Consider the following 24,904-nt stretch of genomic DNA (forward strand, 5'->3'; position numbering starts at 1 on the left):
ACCTTCACGAACTCTTTTTCCCTCTTTTCTCTTTTCCTTCAACCAGAAACCTTCAGAAAATAAAACCAATATATAAACAAAAAATCTACCCACGCAATAATTCTCGTTTCTAGCTTACATGTTCAAAGTCACGCATCAACACGTCTCACGTCCTCAGTCACATCTTAACACTTGGCAGGCGCAGCTCGGCACAGCGTGGCGGTCATCCTGTACCTCCACCGCACCTCCCGTAATTGTCGCCGTCCATGCAGGCACCTAAAGAGAACACCGCCATGCCACGCCACGCCACGCTCCTGCTACTCCTCCGCTCCAAGCTGTGCACGGAAGGGATTAGGGTGCATTCTTTCTGAGCATGTTCTGCGTCTTACGTTACCATCTAACAGATTACTCGAGTTACTCCTGAACTCTCTGAACAGCTCAACACAGTATTATCACACTCTGTATATATACTATGAGGAGTATGAACTAAATTTTACTCCTCAAGAAAATGTATATGTAAGAAAAACTTAAGATGATGGCAAGCAATCACTCAGATGCAGGTAGATGTTTTTCGTGCTCAAACTATTATGTCTATCGTTTGCTAACACCTGAAGCACTAAGAATTCTTTCCGTGGACACAGAAAAGACAATATATGGCAAAACACTGATAAACTGACACCGGGAACAGAGAGAGAAGGGGGTATACATTTGTCCATAAAGAAAGAATATAAAGGCACTTGAAATATTCCTAGAAAAATCATTGTTTGCGAGGACGCACAGAAAACGCATAATAATAAATTGTTGGTTTTTTTTTTTTCCAGCTAAGGGCACAGTAAAAAATAAAATGTTCGTATGGACACATAAAATAGAGAACATTATATTACAACCATCTTTTCTGATTTACAAATCTATTCAAGAGATTATGGTACAAAAGTAAAGGTCTCGCAAATTATATTCTAAGAAAATTTTGTCTCGCAGTAAGATTCAAAAGAAATTTATAAATTGTCAATGAAATAAATAATTCCATCTGTCTATCTCGTCGCAAGTTGCACCTCCACAACACAACAGCCGAACAGTACACACGACTCCTAATGAGGAGATATACGAATAAAAAGAAGAATGAAGAATTAATATAAGAACACGAGGTGCTGAGAGAGTGACAAATTGAAGAGAGGGAGGACTGAGAGCCATGAAAGGGTGAAGCGTTACCAAGGGAGAGTCAAATAGCTCTCTCTCTCTCTCTCTCTCTCTCTCTCTCTCTCTCTCTCTCTCTCTCTCTCTCTCTCTCTCTCTCTCTCTCATATTCTATACTTCTTTATTTTCCCAGTGAGTCCTTTGAAAGCAGCATGTGACTTGAACTTGTATGATAGTTTTATTACTTCACACAGCCGAAGCCAAGCTAAGGAAGACATTTCTTTTCGACTTTTCACTAAGGCAATTCTAAGTGTAGAGGAATGAATGTGTGTGTGTGTGTGTGTGTGTGTGTGTGTGTGTGTGTGTGTGTGTGTGTGTGTGTGTGTGTGTGTGTGTGTGTGTGTGTGTGTGTGTGTGTGTGTGTGTGTGTAGCAAAATTAAGTAAAGTAATATAAAGTAACGTAAAATATATGTAAAACGTGTCCCGTGTGTGTTCTTGTCCGCCTAACACTCACTGCCTACTTCCCTACCAACGCCTCGTCACCTACGCGTGTCGGGGAATGTCTAATCTAGTGGGCACTAATTTAATTAAACATCCCATTAAAATCAATCTCCCCTTGCAAGTGTCTGGTGTCACTCTAACCTTTGCACCAACGATATAATCAAACAGCCCTCAGCGCCTTGCCTTACCTTAGACAAAACCACATTTCAACAGCTATAACTCATTTTTTCTTCATTTCTTTTAAACAGTCCATGCTTCATAAATACTTATCAGACATAGCATTTCGATAGACTAATTTTCAAATCTATTTTTATCCAAAAATTTTTTGTCAAAGTTCTTTTATTGGTCAAAACAGTTTTGCCGAATTATTCTTTTCTATATATATATAGTTTAATTTCTTTGACACAATATTTCTCAGATATCTAAATCCTCAGACTTGTTTAATCTACTTTGTCTTCTCTTCGTTATTGCCTAAACCCCCGTCTTTGTACTGATCTTCCAACCTCTAGTAGCAATATTTAGAGAAAATATGTAATAGCACTGTTGCATGTATTTTTCTATTAATTTATTACATATTACTGTCTTTGCTATAATGCCTCTTAATAATTATAATAATCCAATTTACCACAGACATCCTGGCCATAGACAACGCGTCTGCTGCTGTTTGTTTCTCTATCCATGGCACGGTCTGATGTAAGGCAGCGCTAACTCTAAAAACTTACCAACCTATCCTGCCTGTGTCATGTCCACGGCTTAGATAAAGTATAAGTTTATGTTCAATAAAGTTGGCTGTGCTCTCCTGGGACGGTCCAGGACAACAATTTGCATCGTGTAACCTATATTAGTCTGGTTCATTCTCTTTACACTTTCGTAAATCTCGTTACCCACTTCCACCTCGCTTATCCCACGTAGTCTTCCTCCACATTCACTCCACCAGTGCACATACAGAAATACAATGCTGCTTTTCACACGTGGTGAGTAGATTTATGGTGAAGAAATGCAAAGTTAAAGAATCAGCAACTACTTAAGAAACCAAGATAATGTACATACTTTCTGCATCTGTCCCTGTTGTAATTCCCACGCTCCTGATTGTCCGGCGCTTCCACTTTCCAGCACAGCCCCTACTCACCCACACACCATCAGCGTCATAAAGCGTAATGTACAACACGTGAAGCCTCATTACGTAAACTAGGGAACACCACGGACGACCCCATAATCTTATCAAGGGATAATTTACACGAGGTTTAATGCTCCTCGCTGTTTGATCACCCCGACCCAGCTCTTAGTTAATCCGAAATGACACGCACCGCGCTGTTAGCTCCTCTGAAGTAAAGAGCGTTGAGTGGTGATAGGTGCCTCGGGGTCAGGTAAGCGCCCGAGATAGTATACTTCGATATTCCGAACACACGCCACGCCATGATTAGTCACGCGGGTTCTGAACGGACCACACACCACTGACCACAGTGTTACTGCCTCACCACTCAAACCCATGAACAAACTAAACATTTGTATTTAAAAATTAAAATTAAAAACGTATCACTTCAGCCTCTTTTCTTTGGACGACCTCTGTGTAACCCTTTTGCTTAGTTGCTGTTCACCTGACAATGATCATGTCAACAGTCTGCTTCTAAAGTTTTCTTGGTGCCAAAACAATCACTTTTCTTGGAAAACTTATCGATTCGTCACAAAACTAGTAATTTTGTCAGACATCAGCATCCTTACTTGAAGGGTTAGGGAACGGCGAGATGAAGGGGGGGTCACAATATGCAGCCCTTTGTATTACACTGTCTTATTCTCACGAAATGTAGTTCTTTCCTTGGCTTTTGTTCCGATTTTTGTATATAAGAAAACATTACAAGTCGCAGCAGGCATTAATTTAGCGAAAGGTTGTTTCCTCGCCAGTGGGGAAGGGGAGGGTTAAATTCATGCTTGGTCCTCACGCGTTTTCTGTAAAAGAAGCAAATATGATTATAAGAAGAGAACATGAAATTTTAGAGGTGGGTTTGCTTGACCTTTCATCATGACGAGAGTGCCGCCGCTACACTGCATTGCTGGTCCTCGCCTCAACTTTTGTCACTCCTACGCACTGCTGTCTTTGCTATATATTTGCGCCTACACCTACTGCACTACTATTACTACTGATGTTTGTGCCAACACGCTGCTTCTTCCTGCACAGTGGCGTCACTCCTATATGGTTGTATTTTTTATCAAGCATTAGTGTTGGTCCAGCACTACAACAGTGCGCACATGTCATCTTACTGATAGCAATCACATTTACTGCTGTAGCGTCAACATTGCACTACTGCATGTCGCCGCTGCACATCGTTACTGCTAACGTTTCTCTACATTGTTGTTATTCCATCACTCAGGTATTGTTGTCGCCTCCTTCTACGTGTTGTTGCTTTAGGTTTTATAGTTAGTTACACATTTGTTAATCTTAGAAAAGCATCGCATGTTTTCACTATAAAAGAGCAAGTATATTGCAAATGTTCCGGCGCCAAAAAACATAATGTATGAACCAAAGGTATTTGATATTTATTGCACTTACTTAGCCGCTGCCGTGTGCAGTGTTAACAAAATTCCTTTGTTCTAAGAAACCTGCCACTTTTATTCCCACGCATCAATCTAGGACAAGTTGTTTTTTTTCCAGAACACAACGACTTCATGCAAATATTAACCACCACATCCCCGACTCCACCCAGCTGTCAGCTAGTACTTGCTGCTACGTGAACCCCCAACCTCTTAACCCCCAGAGGTATCTGTCACCAGCTGTTTTCTGCAAATGATACTATCAGACGTCCCAGCTGTGTCACTGATGATCCGGCTGCCTGCCCTCACCAGCCAGCCGTCTCAATATAACGGGTAATGAAGATATTCAGGTGCATGTATCATCCAGCACGCTGCCGTCAACGCTGCCCATTGAACAGTGTCAGGACAGAGAAGAGGGGTCAAGTGGGGGGAGGGATAGGGAGGAAGGCGCTGCATTTCTCTGCCGGTCTCCTCTCCTGCAGCTATCAGTACCACCTGTGTACAGCGCTCCATGACTGACTGACCCCGTCGTGTAATGCTAACCCAATTATTCGAATCAGTCAGGCTCCCTCCATTACGTGTGGCGGCGAGGGTGCCTGCAGCTGCTGGCTCTGAGCCTCTCCCACTTCTACTCCTCCACCTACCAGCCAGTCCCTTCCCTCCAACTTCCAAAAGCAACACACACACACACACACACACACACACACACACACACACACTATCTACTCTTTTTACAGTGTGTGGATCCGATATTGGTGATCGGATTATTCACGATACTCGTACCGTACAACACGACAACAACGCGGCTGAAGAATGCAATGCGTATTTGTTGTGTGTGGCGGCGCCTATTTCATGAGACAGACTCGTGCCGCTCACTGCTCGATTCGAGTCATGTGAAATAACCACAGCCAGACGTACCAACATTCCCATATCACCAAAATCAGGCGTACCAACCATTCCACATCAACAAAAAGCAACTGGATACATCACGAAACGCAGCGCACAACTTATATCAGAATATATATATTTTTTTTTTTATCGAGCAGTGTGTATTTAACCTTGATTATTCTTTCAGCTGTGTAAATTCAATAAAAAATTTGATATTCCAATTTACTTTATATCTGATCGCTGTTCGGTGTTGAATATCTATTACTAGTGTTAATTACTACATAAAAGAATGGTATCGTGTTATATTACGAGGAAAATATACTGTGCAGTGGACACTATGGGATAATCAACTTAATTGCATGACGACTTATCGACTCTACATTCTATATAATGACATAGCAACCACCACTGCCTCCACCAATACGACCACCACCACCTCCACCATTACTACTGCCTCCTACACGATTACCACCATCATCACTACTCCCTCCACCACCACCACCACTTCGACTACTGTCTCCACCAATACGACGATCACCACCACCACTACTACTGCCTTCATCAATACGACTACCACCACTACTATTACCTCCACCAATATGACCAACAGCACCACCACCACTACTGCCTCCACCAACACAACTACCACAACTACCGCCACTGCCGCCGCCGCCACCACCACTACCGTTATATTCAGTGTAGAAGAGGGATACTGTTGATTGTCATTGAAGAAGAGGGGATGGTTGTCAGGAAGGTTATGGCGTGTTAACAGATGGAGGAATTGAGTCTTTGAGGCATTGAACATTACTAAGTTTGCTCTCCCCTAATCAGAAATCTTAGAGAGAGATTAGAAGTCAAGCGTTCAGTGGTACTCCTGTTTGAGGATCAGTTGACTTCCTGAAGGTTTGGTTGTGGGGAAGTGCAAAGTGGCATCATCAGTGTAGGAGTGGATAGGACTATTGTGTTAGGTAAGTGCACAATGATCAATATTTTGACTCTTACTTTTAATGTACCTAGCCATTTGCTTTCTTTCTTTTCTTTTTCTTCTTTGTAGAAAATGTTAAAAAAAAATAACTAAATAATAAGCATCGTTTATGCAATAACACCACCAACAACCAACCACCAACAACCAACCAGAACTACTATTACAGTTACTTGCACCACTACCACCACCCCTACCACCACCACCACCACCACCACCAACAACAACAACAACAACACTTCCACATACAGCCGTACTAAGTAAAACAAAGGGATATTTTCCTAGAATAAAACACTATCCACCTACCAACCCACCCACCCAACTACACACACACACACACACACACACACACACACACACACACACACACACAAATAATATAAAACACGAAAAAAAACAAGCGTTACTCTGAACAACAGCAATCAATACAACACAAACTTGTCAATCTTTCCACAATGGCACGCACTACCACCCACATTTTTTTGCCAATGTTATTTTAAAACAATCAGAAAATAGCAAGGAACGTCAGTTAAAGCCTCAGCGAGATAAAAGCTAATGCGTGGTGCAACCCGAGGGAATAATGCCAAGCAAGCAACACGCAGTACACATTTTATTGACAATACCGCGTTGTCCACACTGACAGTTGTCCGGACAGGAGAGGACAGAGACAAAGGGCAGAGGACAGGAAGGATATATATACTGTACGTGGATATGACAAACTAAAGTCCATCTCACACAAGTAGGTCAGAAAGAGGAAAAAGAGAAGAGACAAAGGAAAGAGACCATGGAGAATATATGTACGTACACTGAACTGACTCAACTTCACAAGGAAAAGAAAAGTTAGCAAAGGACGGTGGATAACGAGAATATTATTATATGTAAGCCAAATTAAAGCAAAGAAGTATAGCAACGAAGGGGTAGTGAGCCGGGGAACATGCATACCTAAGCCAGACTAAAATTCCCTTTACAGAAATAGGTCTTGAGGGAGGAGAGGTAAAGCAACGCGGGATCGTGCACGGACGTGGGGGACGAGTACGTAAGCCAACTAAAGTGGACGGCCTAGAAGTTAAAACAAGGACCAGCAGTAAGAAAATAACGCTTGTCAAAACTCGATGATATATATATATATATATATATATATATATATATATATATATATATATATATATATATATATATATATATATATATATATATATATATATATATATATATATATATATATATATATATATATATATATATATATATATATATATATATATACATATGAAGGATCAGATCATATATGAAGGATCAGGTCAAGGATGGTAAAAGTTGAAGGCAAAACACTAAGTCTACAACCAAATGACTCTCACAAAGACTACGTAAATGGCACGAAAGTAACTCTGAATACAGATAGAAGAAACGGGAGGAATATTCTGCAACCAAAGAGGACTAAATGGAAACATAAAAAGGCATTTGAAAATAAAAGGATTAAGGATAATGAAAAGGGAAGATTAACGAGAGGGGAAGAAACGTGGCAGTGGTGGTTGGAGTACGGTGACGATGACGGTGACAGTGACGAGATGAAGAGTAAATATATAGGTATTATGTAATGACTATGGGAGGGGAGGACAGAGTACGGTGTGGACGGAAACAGTCGCGAGAGGGAGGCGACTGGAGAGAAGTGCGGATGTGGGATGAGCACTACAAGGGAAGGACACAACGTTCTCAGTGGACGATGAAGGTCACATAACAATCAGTACACGGCCATCCTCCTTCCCTCGTATCCTCTGCCACTCACACCCGTAATCCCTTTCACCCTCCTTCACATAAATGTCACATCCTCGCTCCCTCTCTCAAATGGCATTACATTAAAACTTCCACCAGAGAGGGGGAAAGATATAAAACTTTATTGAATCACACACACACGGGGCAGCTGCACTTATCTAGCCTCTGAGTCTGCGAGCCCCGGATGATAACCTATCACCGCCCTGCTGGGAAGGAGCACGTGGCGGCCTGCTTTGAGCGACACCTTCCTCACCTGATCCCGCATCAGCAGCCTTGTGCACCTGATGGGACATCTGCGTCTTCCCATAATGACATTTATCACCGACACATTTTCTCGTGTGTCCACCAACGAAAGCCAGCCAGACACCCTACCCAGCAGAGTTTATCTGTGTTTGGCTGTTGTTATATCGATTTTGACTGAAAACTTCATCAACAATTAACACTTTTCAGCCAAATACTGCAATCCACATGAAGCATAGTGAGAACAACAGTGAGAGCAACAGCTACAGCATGCCAGTCACGCGGTGGCGGTGACGAACCACCGCCACCACCACCACTATCACCCCCGCCCGGCACAGCACCCGCCACCACGCCCAGCACTCACCAGCCAACAACTCGTTCACCATGAAATGTCTCGACCCACCATGCACGAGCGCGCGCGCGCACACACACACACACACACACACACACACATCAATTATCACAAGTACAACACGCCATAGAAAGTCAACACAAACAAGAAAACATTTGCTAATTCTCAGAAAACGAGCGCCAATAAACTCAACTGTTTCACTCGTAAGTATCGTATAAAGGGAGAAAAAATAAATAAACTCTTAGGTATAGCTGGGTCTTTCAGCCCTGCATCTCGCCCTCCATCGAATGACTCAACTGCATGTAATTTCATTTTTAGTCATGTAAGAAAGGCTTTTTTTTTTTATTTTTTCGAAACCACGAGAGGTCCCTGTCTCCTACAAGCGCACGAATGCCAACAGCCTCGAGGCACCAGTCTGTTAGTAAAGAAGAGAATGAAGCAACAAAATCTTATGAAAGTGAGGCAGAAATAATGTTAAAGGCATGATGAGCGTAATACTAATGATACAATAAGTCAAGCCAGTAATCCTGACGACCGTCCAGTAAAAGCACGCAATCATTCGCTTAAATGCATTTACATGTTATTTTCTCATTATTACAGTGTTCAGAATATCCTGTTGCTCTAACTACATTGCAAACGAGCTTCTTACCATAATAGTTGTAAATCTCAAACTATGTGAATAAGCACTGTTAAGGAAAGTCGCTGTGATGTAAGGAGCCATTACCTTGTTATGTCATTGCGCTGTGGCAGCTTTGACACACGGCTCAAATAAATCTTATAGAAGTCAACTTACTATAATGCATGTGATTCATTATCTTCTGTCTCATGAAAATTAAGTACATGTGGATTTAAAATGAATAAAAAATACGCATGAGAAAATATTTTAACGTTGCTCTCACGTCCGCCAAACCTAGATTGGAGCAAACCAAGGTCAGGGGCAAGAACGAAACACTTCCCACTACACTGAAATGTGTGACAAATACGATGAGGAAAAACACGTGAGGGAAGACGCGAGACGGGAATGACGAAAGGAAGGAGGGAGGGGAGATAAGACAAGGCAGTTACTTTACTCAAACGTCCCTCCTTCGTGACCCTCGTCTTCTCTCATCCGCCACCTCAGAACTCCTTACCTTGGATCAGAAGGAGGCGGAGCAGAGCTCGGAAGAGGGCGGGGAGGGAGGGCGGAAGCGTCATGCCGTCACCGGAGTGGCACAGCGTGTTCCTCTGCTGCCGCGACACTTGTTGCTCGCCACCAACGCCTCTGCCAACTTCTCGCGCGGCACACTCGATTCACTTTCACCGTCCACCCAACATCTTCGTCGGCGTGGAGCGTGTTCGGGTTATTAAAGTTCCCGCACGACACTTGCACAGCTTCCTAACACAAGCATACCTCCATAACCCGCCGGGGGATCAGCGTCTCGTGGCTCCGGCCTCACTCGACGGTTGCTCGTTCACAACTGCCACCTGTCACGTACGACACTTTAGGTCTCTCGTATGGGGTTGATGAGTCACACTGTGATCGGTGCATCACTGCTCAGAAAGATTGATGTGCTGACTCGATGTGTATCACTGGCTATCATCATATCAAAGAGGGAAGTATCTTGTAAGTTATCAGTTTAGAATCGTGGTTATTCGTACGTCTGGCACACGATTGGAGGACGCGGTAACTATAGCAACCAGTGAACGGCCACCCCCAATATTAGGACCATTTAATTCTTACAATGTGCCTCTCATGGCGTCACGTTTTTCTTCCTTGTTAATTGTGAACTTTTTGCAACTTTATAAGGACAGTCCTCGCCTTTCCTTACGCTTCGCACGCCTCTTTTTTTTTGGGGGGAGAGCCTTATCCAGTCATTGGCCGCGAGCCAGGACTCGAAACACTTAGTTGTGATCCTAAAGTCTCCCTGATATTGTGAGGCCGCGACGACCGCCGGTCAAGGGAACATCCTTATCCGAGGCTTTCGCTAAACTAGCAGTGAACCATCATTCTACTTATTTTCTTATTTCATACGTAAATATATAATTTCTTCACGTCCACCGCTTATTCATACATGTCTACATAACCACCAGTCAGAGAAAGGAATGGGCCAACAGTGTTCAGCATCGACAGGAACTCCTTCAAGGAGTGGAGCAACTACCGTCACCTGTGAATGCAGGGACAGCAAGCGCGGGACACCTCTTAGGCAAGCTAAATTGATCCTGTTTGGAAACGGACGAGAGCGCCATCTGTGTGCCAGGCTGCCGTGCGAGTGTGACACCTGAGGGACGAGGCGCAGGATCACCCTTCGTGGTGACACTCATGGTTACAGAAAGTGGTATTTGGCCATGTTAACCGATGCAATACCGGGTCTTAGGTATAAACATGAACTGATCATAAGTTAAGTCTACATTTCACAACCGCCTCTTAGACTGAATTAAGAAGAAGAAAGTAAATTATGTGCATGTGTACTTTTCTTTTTTAGTGAGGCCAGGAGAAATGTGCCCGAGTCACGAATACTAAACTACATAAAACACTGTTCTTTAAAAACGTTCACAGTTAAAGTTGTTTCAAGAGGAAGCGTGACAATGACTAAAGTCTTTCAAAAGTATAGTCAAACTTGTAGCAACATTTATCATCTTTACTAAAAACTGTAAGGAATATATTACAGCTTTCTTCACTACACATCACCACACGTCATTATGAAAATACGGTGAAAAAAAAAAAGTTAATTCAGCAGTACAAAGAAGTGAATCTTATTACATTAAAGGTGACCTATCCTTAAACTACTAAAGAATTAGCAGTTTGCTGTTCGTACCTCGCTGTCAATATCAACCCCCCCCCCCCCTCTTTCTGCTGGTCCAGCGCGGCCCCTCCTCAACCCTCATATTAATCCTTCACCGCTTTTCACCCTCCTCCCCGCCCTCCCTCAACACATCTCCTACCCACCCATGACGTAACTGGTTTCTTTTAATGCGAAACTGGAACTCTTACTTGTAATACACACACACACACACACACACACACACACACACACACACACACACACACACAGACAAGGGGGAAAGGAAGCAAAGGGGACGTCCATAACTTGACATTTCCACTCATACCTTCCCTTATGTTTCCTTTAAACCTTGTGACGAGAGAACACGGCATCTAGTTTGTGTGTGTGTGTGTGTGTGTGTGTGTGTGTGTGTGTGTGTGTGTGTGTGTGTGTGTGTGTGTGTGTGTACAGCGCTAGACCAGCCGAGTAAAGGAGACAGGATACAGAAATATGAGAGAGAGAGAGAGAGAGAGAGAGAGAGAGAGAGAGAGAGAGAGAGAGAGAGAGAGAGAGAGAGAGAGAGAGAGAGATTCTACACCAAGTTCAGGGGCAGTAGGTGCATGACATGGAGGTACCTTCGTTACAGTAGTGAATGGTTGAGCTCAGTATTAAAGAAATTGCTTCCACGTTGCTCTGGTTGAAGAATAAAGAGTTTCCATGATATCTTTACCTTTATTTTGAGTCTTCAACATATACGTAAATTTTGCAAAAAGAAAATACCATTAAACAAAGCAAAACTATTTGTATATTTCATGACTGCTAAGTTGAGTTCGTCGTAATAATCTTGACTATATATTGAGTATTTCACGTACAGTACATGCTCAAACTATACTTACGAAAAACATCCCTAAATTAATATCATGACGCTCTGGTTGAAGAACAGAGTAGAAAATATCACTGAAAGTATTATCCTACTGTTATATTGACCTTCCATAATATTCCCGTCTTTAATTTGAGTGTAATATGTAAAGGCACCGCTGAGCTACTACTGGGAACATAAAGGTGACAGAGAAGGGAGCCGAACGTCTTGCTTCATCCACCGAGGACCGTGAAAGGAGGCACTACCTAACCTACGCCAACGCTCATTAAGTACAACCTTTTCCAGCATTCACGGGGTACAACACTGGACGAGGAGTTACTACTATCCCGGCCTACTAGTCGAACACTGGATTGCTGGGTGTGGAGAGCATATCAGGATAGTCAATAAGCACCAGTTCTCTGTAATGTGGCAGAACAATGAAAAGTAACACTATAATCACTGTGTGTGTGTGTGTGTGTGTGTGTGTGTGTGTGTGTGTGTGTGTGTGTGTGTGTGTGTGTGTGTGTGTGTCGATTTTCCATTCATAACTGAGCACTAATGATGGGACCCGGCCAAGTGCTGCGGCTCATCGTCCCTCATCCTGTGCCACTCTAGAGTGTAGACCATAATGCACTTCTATGTGTTTTAGAAGAGATAAAAGGGCCAGGGGAATATACAGAGCTAAGGAAGAAGATTCTGCGTATACGTGATTATAAATACCACGAGAGAGAGAGAGAGAGAGAGAGAGAGTTTGTACTCAATGACGGCTATCCTACATCATTTAAGTTTAAGAAAATGAAGATCTAGTCTGGCAAACCTTTACATTCTTTAAAATACTCGAGGCAGCAGGAATACAAGGCCACAAGCGCTGCCTGGATTAGTGCAAGATGACTACATGTATTCCAAGCTTCCATGGAGCATTCCAGGAGAGCATGAGGAAATTCCCAACATGGGAATATCAAGCAGAAATGTAAAGATATGATATGAAAAATAGACATATCTTTCTATTCCACCTTTTCCTGGGACTTCCTGCAGAGCCAACCCACAGAGGCGCCACATTTCCCTATACATATATTACAAGAGCAGAGTCATTCTACACTGTATCTACGTGTCCAACAGCGAAATATTATGAACCGTTTTTTTATACACAATGACAGGGAAAGCTTAAACATGTAAATTCCTAAACATCATATTGTCCTATTCTTTGTAATTGAAAGCCACCACTAGCGGAAACCATTTGAGTCTCACCAAACTATCAAGAAAAGATACAAGAAGTCTCATTATTTTGAAAGGTGTAACGAACAATGAAAGATATACATGTTAAATATCAATTCTACGACATGTGTACCTATGTAAGTCTCTCTCTCTCTCTCTCTCTCTCTCTCTCTCTCTCTCTCTCTCTCTCTCTCTCTCTCTCTCTCTCTCTCTCTCTCTCTCTCTCTCTCTCACATACACACACACACATACACACACACACACACACACTTTTTCCCAATATATCAAACTTTAAAAGTTTTCATGTCGCATACATAAACCTAATATTTTTTTCTTTTCTTTGTTATTTTTATTCAAACATTAAAAGTTTTTTTTTTTTTTTGCTGAAACATTAATAATCTCTAAAAAGAATATGAAGCTATAGAAAAAAAAACTTAACTATCGAAACAAGTTATTGAAATGATATGTTAATGTTAATATTTTTATTGAAGTGTTCGCAATGTCTGTCTGTCTATATTTCTGCCTATTTCTTTATCTACTATCTATCTATCTGTCTATCTATCTCTCTATCTGTCTATATGTTCTGTCTTCTATCTGCTATTCTATCTATTTACTTATTCATTTCTCTCTCTCTCTCTCTCTCTCTCTCTCTCTCTCTCTCTCTCTCTCTCTCTCTCTCTCTCTCTCTCTCTCTCTCTCTCTCTCTCTCTCTCTCACACACACACACACACACACACACACACACACACACACACACATACACACATTTTTCCAATATATCGAGCTTTAATAGTTTCTTTATGCAATAATACATAAATTTGACAGTTTTCTTTTCTCTATTTTTTTATCTATTCATCTTTCTTTTTTTTTTTTTACGAAATATTGTCTATCTCTAAAATAAAGAAAGTGCAAAGCCATAAAGACGATCTACTTTTAACTTATTAGAGTGAGGTATTAAAAACAATAATATGATCATGTAATTTTTCTCTCACGCCCGGTGCTTAGCTTAACGTTCGTGTTGCATCGTGTGTCTGTGCAGCGAAACTCACTCTGTCAAGTGGAGGGCTTTGTTTTATTCCTTTCCGTGAAGATGAATTGTAACTCAAAACGTGAATGTCGCTGGAAAAAAAGTGGGTTCCACCACGACTGTTGTGTCTTTCATCTGTCAACTTACACAGACAAAACCCACTGTTCAGGTGAGTTTCCTAACTGTTGTGTCTATCTGTCTGTTTGTCTTTCTGTTTGTCTGTTTATCTCTGTCTATCTTTCTATCAATCTACTTTTCTATCTACATTTGTTTTTTTTTTTATCTATCTACATTGGTTATCTATTTATCCAGTCACCACATTTCTATAAAACATTTCCATTTTTGCTTCATACACAAAAATAAATAAATAAATAAACTTTCCCTTAGCTCTCATTTCCATATGCCTGCACGTATACTGAAGTCCACGACTATACGTATATAGAACGGCCAATGTCTGCTTCCTGACTTACCCTGACCTGGCTACATAAATATTTAACGAAATCCTCAATACCTTGCCACATACTGCAGTGTCTCGCCATTCAGAGAAGCCTCAACACTTACACTCTCCCAATACTTTGCTTCGTGTCCACATTGATATTCAGTTCTTTCTGTCGAACACCTCTTGTGAGTTATTAAAAATCAAGCTTTCGATTCGCTGTCTGAGCTGCCACCTGCAAACCATAGCGTAATTCTATCCTATTTCCTCTCGCTTCTGTTATAATAAGAGAAGATTGTTCTTTCCTAATAGCTTTTATTCTTTTACCATTTCTTCAATCTACGAGAGATAAATAATCGAGTAACAGGCGCCACTCACTTCCACTAAGTTTAGATGTTTTCAGCAGATGAAATTAAAACCGAAGGAAATTACTGAGACAGAGCAAGTCAGTGCAGGTTAATCGACTTTCAAATTATTTTCGACTTCAGTAAATGCACGATGAGGAAATTAACAACTTATCGGTGGAAGTTAGACTATACTGAAATCAATTTTGAATGTCGTGAAGAAGTAATTACAAGAAATTCGTGAATAAGTAACTGTAGCGGTGTCACATAATAATGTATGTCATATTTGTAATTATTTCTTTAATTATTATCATATATGTATGTATACATGTATGTATAAATGTTGGCATCCCAGGATTCCACATGGGTGGGACAACCATGATCACACCACCCTACGTCGCATAGCCTATTTCGAGTACCATCGATATATTCGGTAGTATCTACATTATATCATATAAGTGATTTGCATGTTTATCCTTTATGTAATACATCTTTACACGTATTATTCTGAGTCATAAGGAACTTTTCCTTCCTTAATTCATGTAACTAGAAGACTATACTCGTTGATACATTCATGTATAGTGGTTGTAGCAAACCCAGTCATAAATTCCGGTGTCAGACTTTTTCGAGGCACGTAGGCCTCCAAGGGCCGGCCTGAATAGAATCTTGTGAGGGTGTTAGGCGTGACCTCGGCGGGACACACGCTGTCCTGCACCCCTCACATTCTTCTCCCCAAAATTTCTGTATCTAATTGTAAATACATAGAGATAAGTTACGTTCACCTTTAATATTCACCTGCAAACCACAGAAACATTCCCAAGTGACTTTACCTACAACAAGAAGGTAAGAACTAATTAACAGCATCCCTGGGTGACTAGTAACTCACGACCTCGTCCGCAACATTGGTGGCAGCGATGGGATCTTGAGGTGCCAACACTTATACATACATATATACATACACATATAATAATAATTAGAGAATTAATTACAAGTACGACGTACATTATAATGTGACACCGCTATATAATTACTCTTCGTAAATGAAGTGGTTGAAATCAGAAAACAGTAATGGCGTTGGGAAAAAAAATAAGAGTAAGGCTAAGGCAAAGCTTTGGCAAGCTTTAATTTATCTAGTAAACATTCATGTTGCAAAATAATGAATGAAGAACAAAATAGAAAAAAGTAATGATGGTAGTTGAAAAGTTAACTGAAACAATTAATAAATGTGCATTATGAGGTAGTAGGCGAGCTAGGCAGACAGACAGACAGACAGACAGATAGATAGACAGATAGACAGAAAAGAGATAAAAAGTACATATAATCAATGGTGTATATATATATATATATATATATATATATATATATATATATATATATATATATATATATATATATATATATATATATATATATATATATATATATATATATATATATATATATGGATAGATAGATAGATAGATGGTAGATAAACAGATTGGTAGATAGATAAATAAAGAAATACATAGATAGATAAATAAAAAAAGGAAGATAAGATAGATCAGTAGTAAAACAAAGATAGACAGGCACACAGAGATAAATAAATTGATCGATTGATAGATAGATAGCTAAATAGACAGATAGATAGGTAGACTAATTGACTAACGGATGCAACCATACAAACATAATATATTTTTACTATTGCCCTAGTCTTGCCTAAATGAATAAATAAATATATAAATAAATAAATAAATAGATGAATAAACAAGTCAAACAACACAAAAAGAGAATAAAAATGAAAATAATAAATGCGTTCCACTTTAAACACAACAATTCAACTAGTCAGAATTGCCTCAGTTTTCATCCTATTTCAGCTTATCCTCGAGGGACGGACGGACGGATGCAGTGACACCCTACCGCCTCTCACCTCGCACCTCAGGGAACCGCAGTGGGAATGGATGCCTCAGGAACTCAGTAGTCTACCAATCAGTGAAGAGAAACATCTGATTCCGTGGGTTTGCTTCTGTCGTTTGTTTTGTCAGCGCAAAATATAACGTAGAAGAGTGTACTTGAAATTATGATGCTGTCTTTGTTTTATTGTAAGTATTTACTGATTGTGTTCGTATCTATATACTACTTCCTTCTCCGTTCGTATACCTCTTTCTCCTCCTCATCATCATCATCCATCCTTCTGTAATTGCTACATTTTTCTCCCTTTCCTTCTTTCTTTGTCTTTATAATCCTTCCCCCTTTCTCCTCCTCCTCTTCCTCCTCCTACCGCTCGTCTTTTTGCTCTCCTTTTTCCTATCTGATGTTATTTATTCTTCCACCATTCCTCTTTCCTTCATTTCCTTCTTTTCCTTTTCTCCTATTACGACCACCACATCATCGCTCACGTAAGATGAAAAATATGGAGTGCCTTTGCTCTTCACCGAGACAAAAGCCCGTTAAAATATTTAAAAACGCGAGTGGAGCGCATGAACTTGGCAACGTGATTAGGCACAGAGACGCGTTCACTCCTGCTTATTTCCCTGGCGCCTCCTGAAGCTGCGGCGACTCCTGGCAATGATCCATGGTGATACCGCGTCATCACATTCCCTCAGAGGCGCTGAGGCACACACTGGGGCTCGTGTAACTCCGTGGTGAAGTGGTCGGCTTGTGGTTGTGATGGCGCGACTTCGATCCTGACCCACGGTTGTTACTTGTGGAGATTAGTGGTGCTTTCTCTTCAACCGTAACTAAAAATTGGCCATAAGCTGACATGTTTCCCTTAGTGACCCCTAGTGCAGTCGATAGGCATTACGCAAAAGCCTTTAATTTTTGCACGCACCACCTTAGGGCACCTTTACCAATGGGACGCCAAGGGGGAAGCTCGATAATATACCACGTCCCCACAATGAGTCTCCCGTGTTCTGCCTGCTTCACTCTTAGAGCTCTGAGGATCTAAAACAATCGTGGTCACAAGCCGAAGCCAAGTGATATGTGCACTGTATTTAGCGTTTTCCATAAATCTTTATTCTTCAACAAGTTTTTTTTCTCTCTCTCTTTATGTTATGGCCTATAGCGCATGTAGGCACACCTGAAGAGTATGTAGTAGGAAGCGCTGGTCAGCTTCACCCCATTAGTGGCGCAGGCATTTTTATTTATAGTGGTACCCATATTAGGGCCCATATCACCACCCAAGCGCATCTTTGGTGTAACCACCTAGAACGTGGATATCATGGTGACATTTAGGTAACTTTAAACCACTCGACAAATGGCATAGCTTCAAAGTGGTATGTGGTGGGATTCAAACCTACGCGGGGACGTCTGCCCGACCCCACGCTCACCTTCTAATATTTCTAACTACTAAGAGATTTTCAACAGCTCAGGGCTTATACAATGTTAGGACTCTGATTTGATAGTACACTGATAGCCTGCTTTCATATTTTCCCCTTTGAAGAGTAAAGTTTCAAGACACTAGACAGTTTTTTTCTTCAGTCCCTAGCCATTGTCCCTTATATACATATATATATATATATATATATATATATATATATATATATATATATATATATATATATATATATATATATATATATATATATATATATATATATATATATATATATATATATATATATATATATATATATATATATATATATATATATATATATATATATATATATATATATATATATATATGGTGAGAAATTAACTAACATGACGCACTTACATTAAGTTCACCATTTTCCATTAAACTTTAGTCCTCTTCTAGCTATTTACTTACATAGCCTGAACACTAAGAGATTCTCAGTGTATCAAACGACTTAATATTGAAGTAAAACGTTTAGCACAGCAATGAATGATACATGTTACACGAGTAATAACCATGGCTGTGCCTCCTAAACTGCATAACTGTTAGTAGAGAAATGTTTAATTAACCCGCTCAGCACTACGAGTACAGACAGCTTCCAATGTTCATTAGATCACTTATTAGCCATGATTCAGAACTCGGCATATAATTGTTTAGCATGAGTAACGAAATGATCTACAAGCCCTTGTTAACGAAATGTATCAACATTAATTCATTTGGTGGAATTCTCTAATGATATCTACAACAGTATCATATCGAGGCTTTGATATTTAAAAGGAATAAATATCCCTTTATTCAGAAGAAAAAAAATTCATACCAGAAGACAAGATAATTTTATTATCACTTTTTATGACACCTGATGCACTGATGTCACTGGGTGTTGTGCTGGACTGTCAATATTGGTGTAATTACATGACTAAAGTACAGCTGCTCTCGTGAATCCGCTGAACAATTATGATTTTCTAGTACACTTCGCAGCAAGTGCCAAGGGCCATTTAGTGAATACTGATAAGAGGCTAAACAACACTGTGGAGTGTCAAATTTACAAGAAATGTTACTTTTTCCCTACCGCCACTGAAGGACACGTACCCTAGTGATTATGTCCGACAAATATGATGTTCTGGTGTGTTTCGCAACGAGCGCTATTTACTGGGTATCCATAAGTAGCTAAACAACACTGTACGAGATGCCCGATGTACATAATAAGAATAAGAAATTACATTTTTGCATGTCAGCTCGGTGAGTGTGACTCATACAACGCAGAGATGCCAGTCTCGCCTCTTTACAACTATGTATTATGGTATACATTCCAAATCATGTTCACTTCATTCGTCAGTATACTCGATCGTCTGTGTTAAATCCTATTAATCACCAGAAACCCAATATAACACCAACACTGATCTTAATAAACGAAAATAAAACCCAACGGAATGTTTGACGATATCAAGACAGAGAAATATCATATAAGAAGTAATGGGGAGAGTTTGTGATCTACAGTAAATGAAAGGAACTTGAAGCATTGTAACTTATCGTTAATATTAGGCAAAAGCCTGATGATGCAGAAGTTAAAAGTATTCAAATTACCGCTGCCTTACCTTGCCATAATCCGCTTTACAGAGAAATCCTTCCTTCAGTGCTGACAACGCGGAACCGTGTCATGTTTCTATCTTATAGCTACCAGAACGCCATTGCTTACAGTAGAAGCTGAAAAAAAAGATAAATAAATTAATAAAAACGTTTGAGGTTGACAATAATGTTTACAATACGCTCTTTTCTAAACTACTTAATTAACTCTCAGAATAAAGATTGTACATAAAAAATATTTTTACTCGTACTTATCTATATCTACTTACTTAACAAAGATCTGCTGCTTTATTAATCCATTAATCTAGAGAGAACTTAAAATACCGAGTTTTATTTTGTCGCTCATGTTGACGAGCACACGATTTAAGAAATGGCACTCAAACAGCACTGTCTCCTTAATGTATATACCTTGACAGCGAAGCCTATTAAACTAGCAGCAAACAAAGCATTACGGTGAGAAAAAGGAAGTAGTTTTCTAATTACGCAATTCCTATCCTGTGTTCAGAACAAACTTTACATCTTTCGGCAAATGGCAGAACGACCACTCCTAACTTAGCAACATATGGTATGATGCTTAGTGCAGTTTATAACAATATTAAATGTGTGTGTGTGTGTGTGTGTGTGTGTGTGTGTGTGTGTGTGTGTGTGTGTGTGTGTGTGTGTGTGTGTGTGTGTGTGTGTGTGTGTGTGTGTGTGTGTCGTAGAGGCATACATACTATGAATGTGACAGTAAATAACAGAAACAATTACAGCTGACCGTACATGCTCAGCGTTGATGACACTCTCCGTTTGCTAGCAAGAGCTACAAGACAAAAAATCATCACAAAGGCGACGCTGCTGAGGATCAGCGTCAAGATCCACCAGGGTAATCGTTTTTTCTTCACGTATGAAGTCACGTACACGCCCCACTCAGGGCGATGCACGTGATACACAACACAAGTGATGTTACGGTTCACTGCAGTAGATGACACGTTCAAGCGTTCTTCAGTTCTCTTTAACATTGCGATCCGAGAGAGCGCCACTCCAGTAAAGGGTAGCCGAATGGCAGTGCGAGGGACTGTTGTGAGGACATTATCGTCGGCCAGCATAAGACTCACCACCTGATATAGCTCTCGCGAAAATCTTTTGAGTCTTGAACCTAGTAAGTCATATGCCTTACACTCCACCTCTGAGACACCCTTCATATATTCGGCGTGTTTCCATATAGTGACGCCGTCGTGGGGAGTAACCGAAATCTTGATTATAGATACATGCTCCTTGCCATCCTCGACATAGGCAGCGTTACACTGAACCTCTGTGTACGCGACAACACTCGGGAAGAAGACGGTGGCCTCAGGTCGGTAGGTCTCCCACGCTCCCTTGAACTTGTTAACACTGGGCGAGATGTAGTGCACCTCTTGGCCGGCACTCAGAGGGAAGGTAATGTTTACTGAGGTGGTGTTGGTGACAACCTCAGACCGCATCACACCGTCGGGCCCAGCCACTCTGCGCACCTTGTCCCGGAAATCACAGGTAAGAGCGAGGGGCATGCCGCGGGCCACCGCCACCCCTTCTCGCAGACCCACCCATCCCGAAGTGGTGAAGTAATGAATGTCGCGGCCACCGTCAGTCACCAGAACGGGGTACGGCTCCCCCTCTGATGCCCACCCTGCCCCATAGGTGCTGAAACCCAAGAACAACAACCAAAAAATATTCATGTAAAACAATCAATAAAATCAAGTCTATGCCAAACAATTTCCTTTAACAACAAATGATAAAATATTCACCCACACATCAATATCTAACTCTTTAATTAAAAACTTTAACATTTAAAAATTATTATCCAGCCAAGAAATTTAATACACCACTTGTGACGTTATTTTTCCCAGGGACGATATTTATCTGTGGCCAACAATATATTTGTCATTACATTCTATTTAAAAGTTACTTTTGTTGGTAAGCGTATGCAAATCGCTGCCGAACTAAAAACTTCTTTACAGTGAAGATTTTTTTCCCTAAGACTTATAACACCTTCCGTCGTGTGTGTGTGTGTGTGTGTGTGTGTGTGTGTGTGTGTGTGTGTGTGTGTGTGTGTGTGTGTGTGTGTGTATTTACTTAGTCGAACTTTACTTTTCATATAAGCCGCCTACTTCTACACAATACCAACTCGAGGATATTTACCCCTTGTGTGTGGAACCACCTTCATCTGCACACTACGATATATATATATATATATATATATATATATATATATATATATATATATATATATATATATATATATATATATATATATATATATATATATATATATACTCGAGTTTTCTCCACATCACTCAAATATCTGTTTTTCCACATCAAGTTACAAAGCAAATTTTTTTTTTTTTCATTAGTCATACAATCATTATTAAACTACCATATTCCTTATTTCCTTTACTTTCTACTACAACTATTATTACTACTACAACTATATCATAACAACAACAACTACTACTACTACTACTACTACTACTACTACTACTACTACTACTACTACTACTACTACTACTACTGCTGCTGCTGCTGCTGCTGCTGCTGCTGCTGCTGCTGCTACTACTACTACTACTACTACTACTACTACTACTACTACTACTACTACTACTACTACTATTACTATTATTACTACTACTACTACTGCTACTACTACTGTTATTATTACTACTACTACTCCTATTACTGCTACTACCACTACCACTGCTTCGACTACTACTACTACTACTACTACTACTACTATTACTACTACTACTACTACTACTACTACTACTACTACTACTACTACAACTACTACTACTGCTATTACTGCTACTACTACTAACTATTGCTACTACTACTTCATTACCAGTAGATTCTCTCCAGATTGAAAACCAAGTGTGGGAAAAAGGTACATTTACTTAAGCATGGATACAGTTTAATCCTTGGTGGTGAACAGTGAGCCCGAGAGAGACCACATAGACCATGATAAGTGAGTAAAAGCCAATGAGAAACTGCGTGCAAGGGGAAAAAATGTGCGAGAACTGTTGTATTGCGTGCACAGTGAACACAAATTAAGATGCAAAACACTACACACACACACACACACACACACACACACACACACACACACACGAAACGATGGATATTTTTTACGGAAGAAAACTTTTAAACAAACGTTGAACGAAAAATGACCAGAGAGAGAGAGAGAGAGAGAGAGAGAGAGAGAGAGACGGACAGGCAGTCAGACGGACGCTTTCTGCCCTAGGCCTTCAGTAAATTGGATCATGGCAAAGTGAATTATGCCCCAGCTCGAGTCAGTGCGAGCTACCGTTTCCCTGTGTATAAGAGTACATGGACCTTACGTGTTGCTTCTTTCCATCCGTGTTTTTCGCATTCATCTGTTGAAATATCGAGTTCCACACAGGGATTTTTTTTTTTTTCTTGTCATACGTAAAGGATAAAATCAGACCCAACCCTGTGATTGCTATTGGGTTTTCTTCACCTTGCCAAGGTATTGTGAGATAAGTTTACCATTTATTTTTGAACAATATTGAAGGCTAAAAAAAACAGTCGCATATTTCAGATTTTACTGCCTGTACTTTTATTTCCATAGAGTAAGATCATGTAAAGGTCTCTCAAATAATGGATGCCATGTTGTCACCAGCGAGGCGGTGGCGTAGTGAATAAGGTGGTGAGCGTGGGATCGGGCAGACGTCCACGCGTAGGGTCGAATCCCACCACATACCGCTTTGAAGCTATGCCATTTGTCGAGTGATTTAAAGTTACCTACATGTCACCATGATACCCAGGTTCTACGCTGTTACACCAAAGATGCGTTTGGGTGGTGATATGGGCTTCCATGGTACAGTGGAACCATGCATGCTTTAGGGTCCAAGGGATCTCCAAGCGTACAGGTTCGAATCCTGTCCATGGTCCGAGTGTAGGTAAGGCTTCCTCACTCGGAGCAACGGTTTCCTAGCGGTTGGGCTTTGAGATAGGAGGTACCCCAAAAAGTATTCCCTTTAGCCGAGAAATTCCTGTGAAAAGCCCACATGGTATAAATAAAATAAAAAATAACAATAAATAATAGATAAAATTGCCCCCGCCACTAATGGGCGGAAGCTGAACAGCGCGTCCCACATATATATACGCTTCAAGTATGCTATGCCTACAGGCGCTATAGACCATATATATATATATATATATATATATATATATATATATATATATATATATATATATATATATATATATATATATATATATATATATATATATATATATATATATATATATATATATATATATATATATATATATATATATATATATATATATATATATATATATATATATATATATATATATATATATATATATATATATATATATATATATATATATATATATATATATATATATATATATATATATATATATATATATATATAATAAATCAGTGTTAATGAAAACGTTAACTGTTTCTCTATCCCCATTCATAACCTGCATAGTAAATTTTGTAACTTAATATACCGCCTTCTTCGTCCTCCTAGACTGATGAATCGGAAAGGCTTTCTGTTCTGGTGTAATCATAAAGGTGATGAGAAACAATAAAATGGAAGAAAGATAAAATAAAACAACCGACACCAATTTCACCCTCGTGTGTATGAAGAGTTCCACCATCAATCTGTCCCGAGCTCAACACGCACCGCCATTGGTCACCAGGCTTTCACCTCCCACACCACCTTCTCAGCTAGATCTCAGTCACAGAAACATCCAAACTTCACCGTAATGAATCTGTGAGGTGCAGGATGTAACTACAAGGGAGGAATGGAACGTACTCGGTAATCATATTGTTAGTGCAGAGTCAATACTTTAAAAGAAGATTAGACAAATTCATGGATGAAGATGATGGGTGGAATTAGGTAACTTTGTCCATAGAGGGACTGCCACGTGTAGGCCTAGCGGCCTCTTGCAGCTTCCCTCATTTT

At 40.2% G+C, this 24,904-nt stretch overlaps 1 protein-coding gene across 2 annotated transcripts in view; it reads right to left on the bottom strand.

Annotated features, from left to right (window-relative positions):
• The window catches only part of LOC123518877, a 175,780-nt gene that overhangs the window by 144,876 nt on the left and 6,000 nt on the right, over window positions 1-24,904 (bottom strand). Inside the window, exon 2 of one of the 2 annotated variants that reach the window (XM_045279927.1) lies at window positions 19,934-20,042. Coding sequence is in view for 1 of the 2 variants with exons in the window: in XM_045279928.1 (XP_045135863.1) it covers window positions 9,510-9,573 (64 nt within the window). In the remaining variant the exon portion in view is untranslated. Of the gene's footprint in view, window positions 1-9,509; window positions 10,018-19,933; window positions 20,043-24,904 lie in introns of those variants that run through there. The other variant, XM_045279928.1, reaches the window with a different exon arrangement.

Source organism: Portunus trituberculatus, chromosome 44 (genome assembly GCF_017591435.1).
Source record: "Portunus trituberculatus isolate SZX2019 chromosome 44, ASM1759143v1, whole genome shotgun sequence".
NCBI classification, from domain to species: Eukaryota; Metazoa; Arthropoda; class Malacostraca; order Decapoda; family Portunidae; genus Portunus; species Portunus trituberculatus.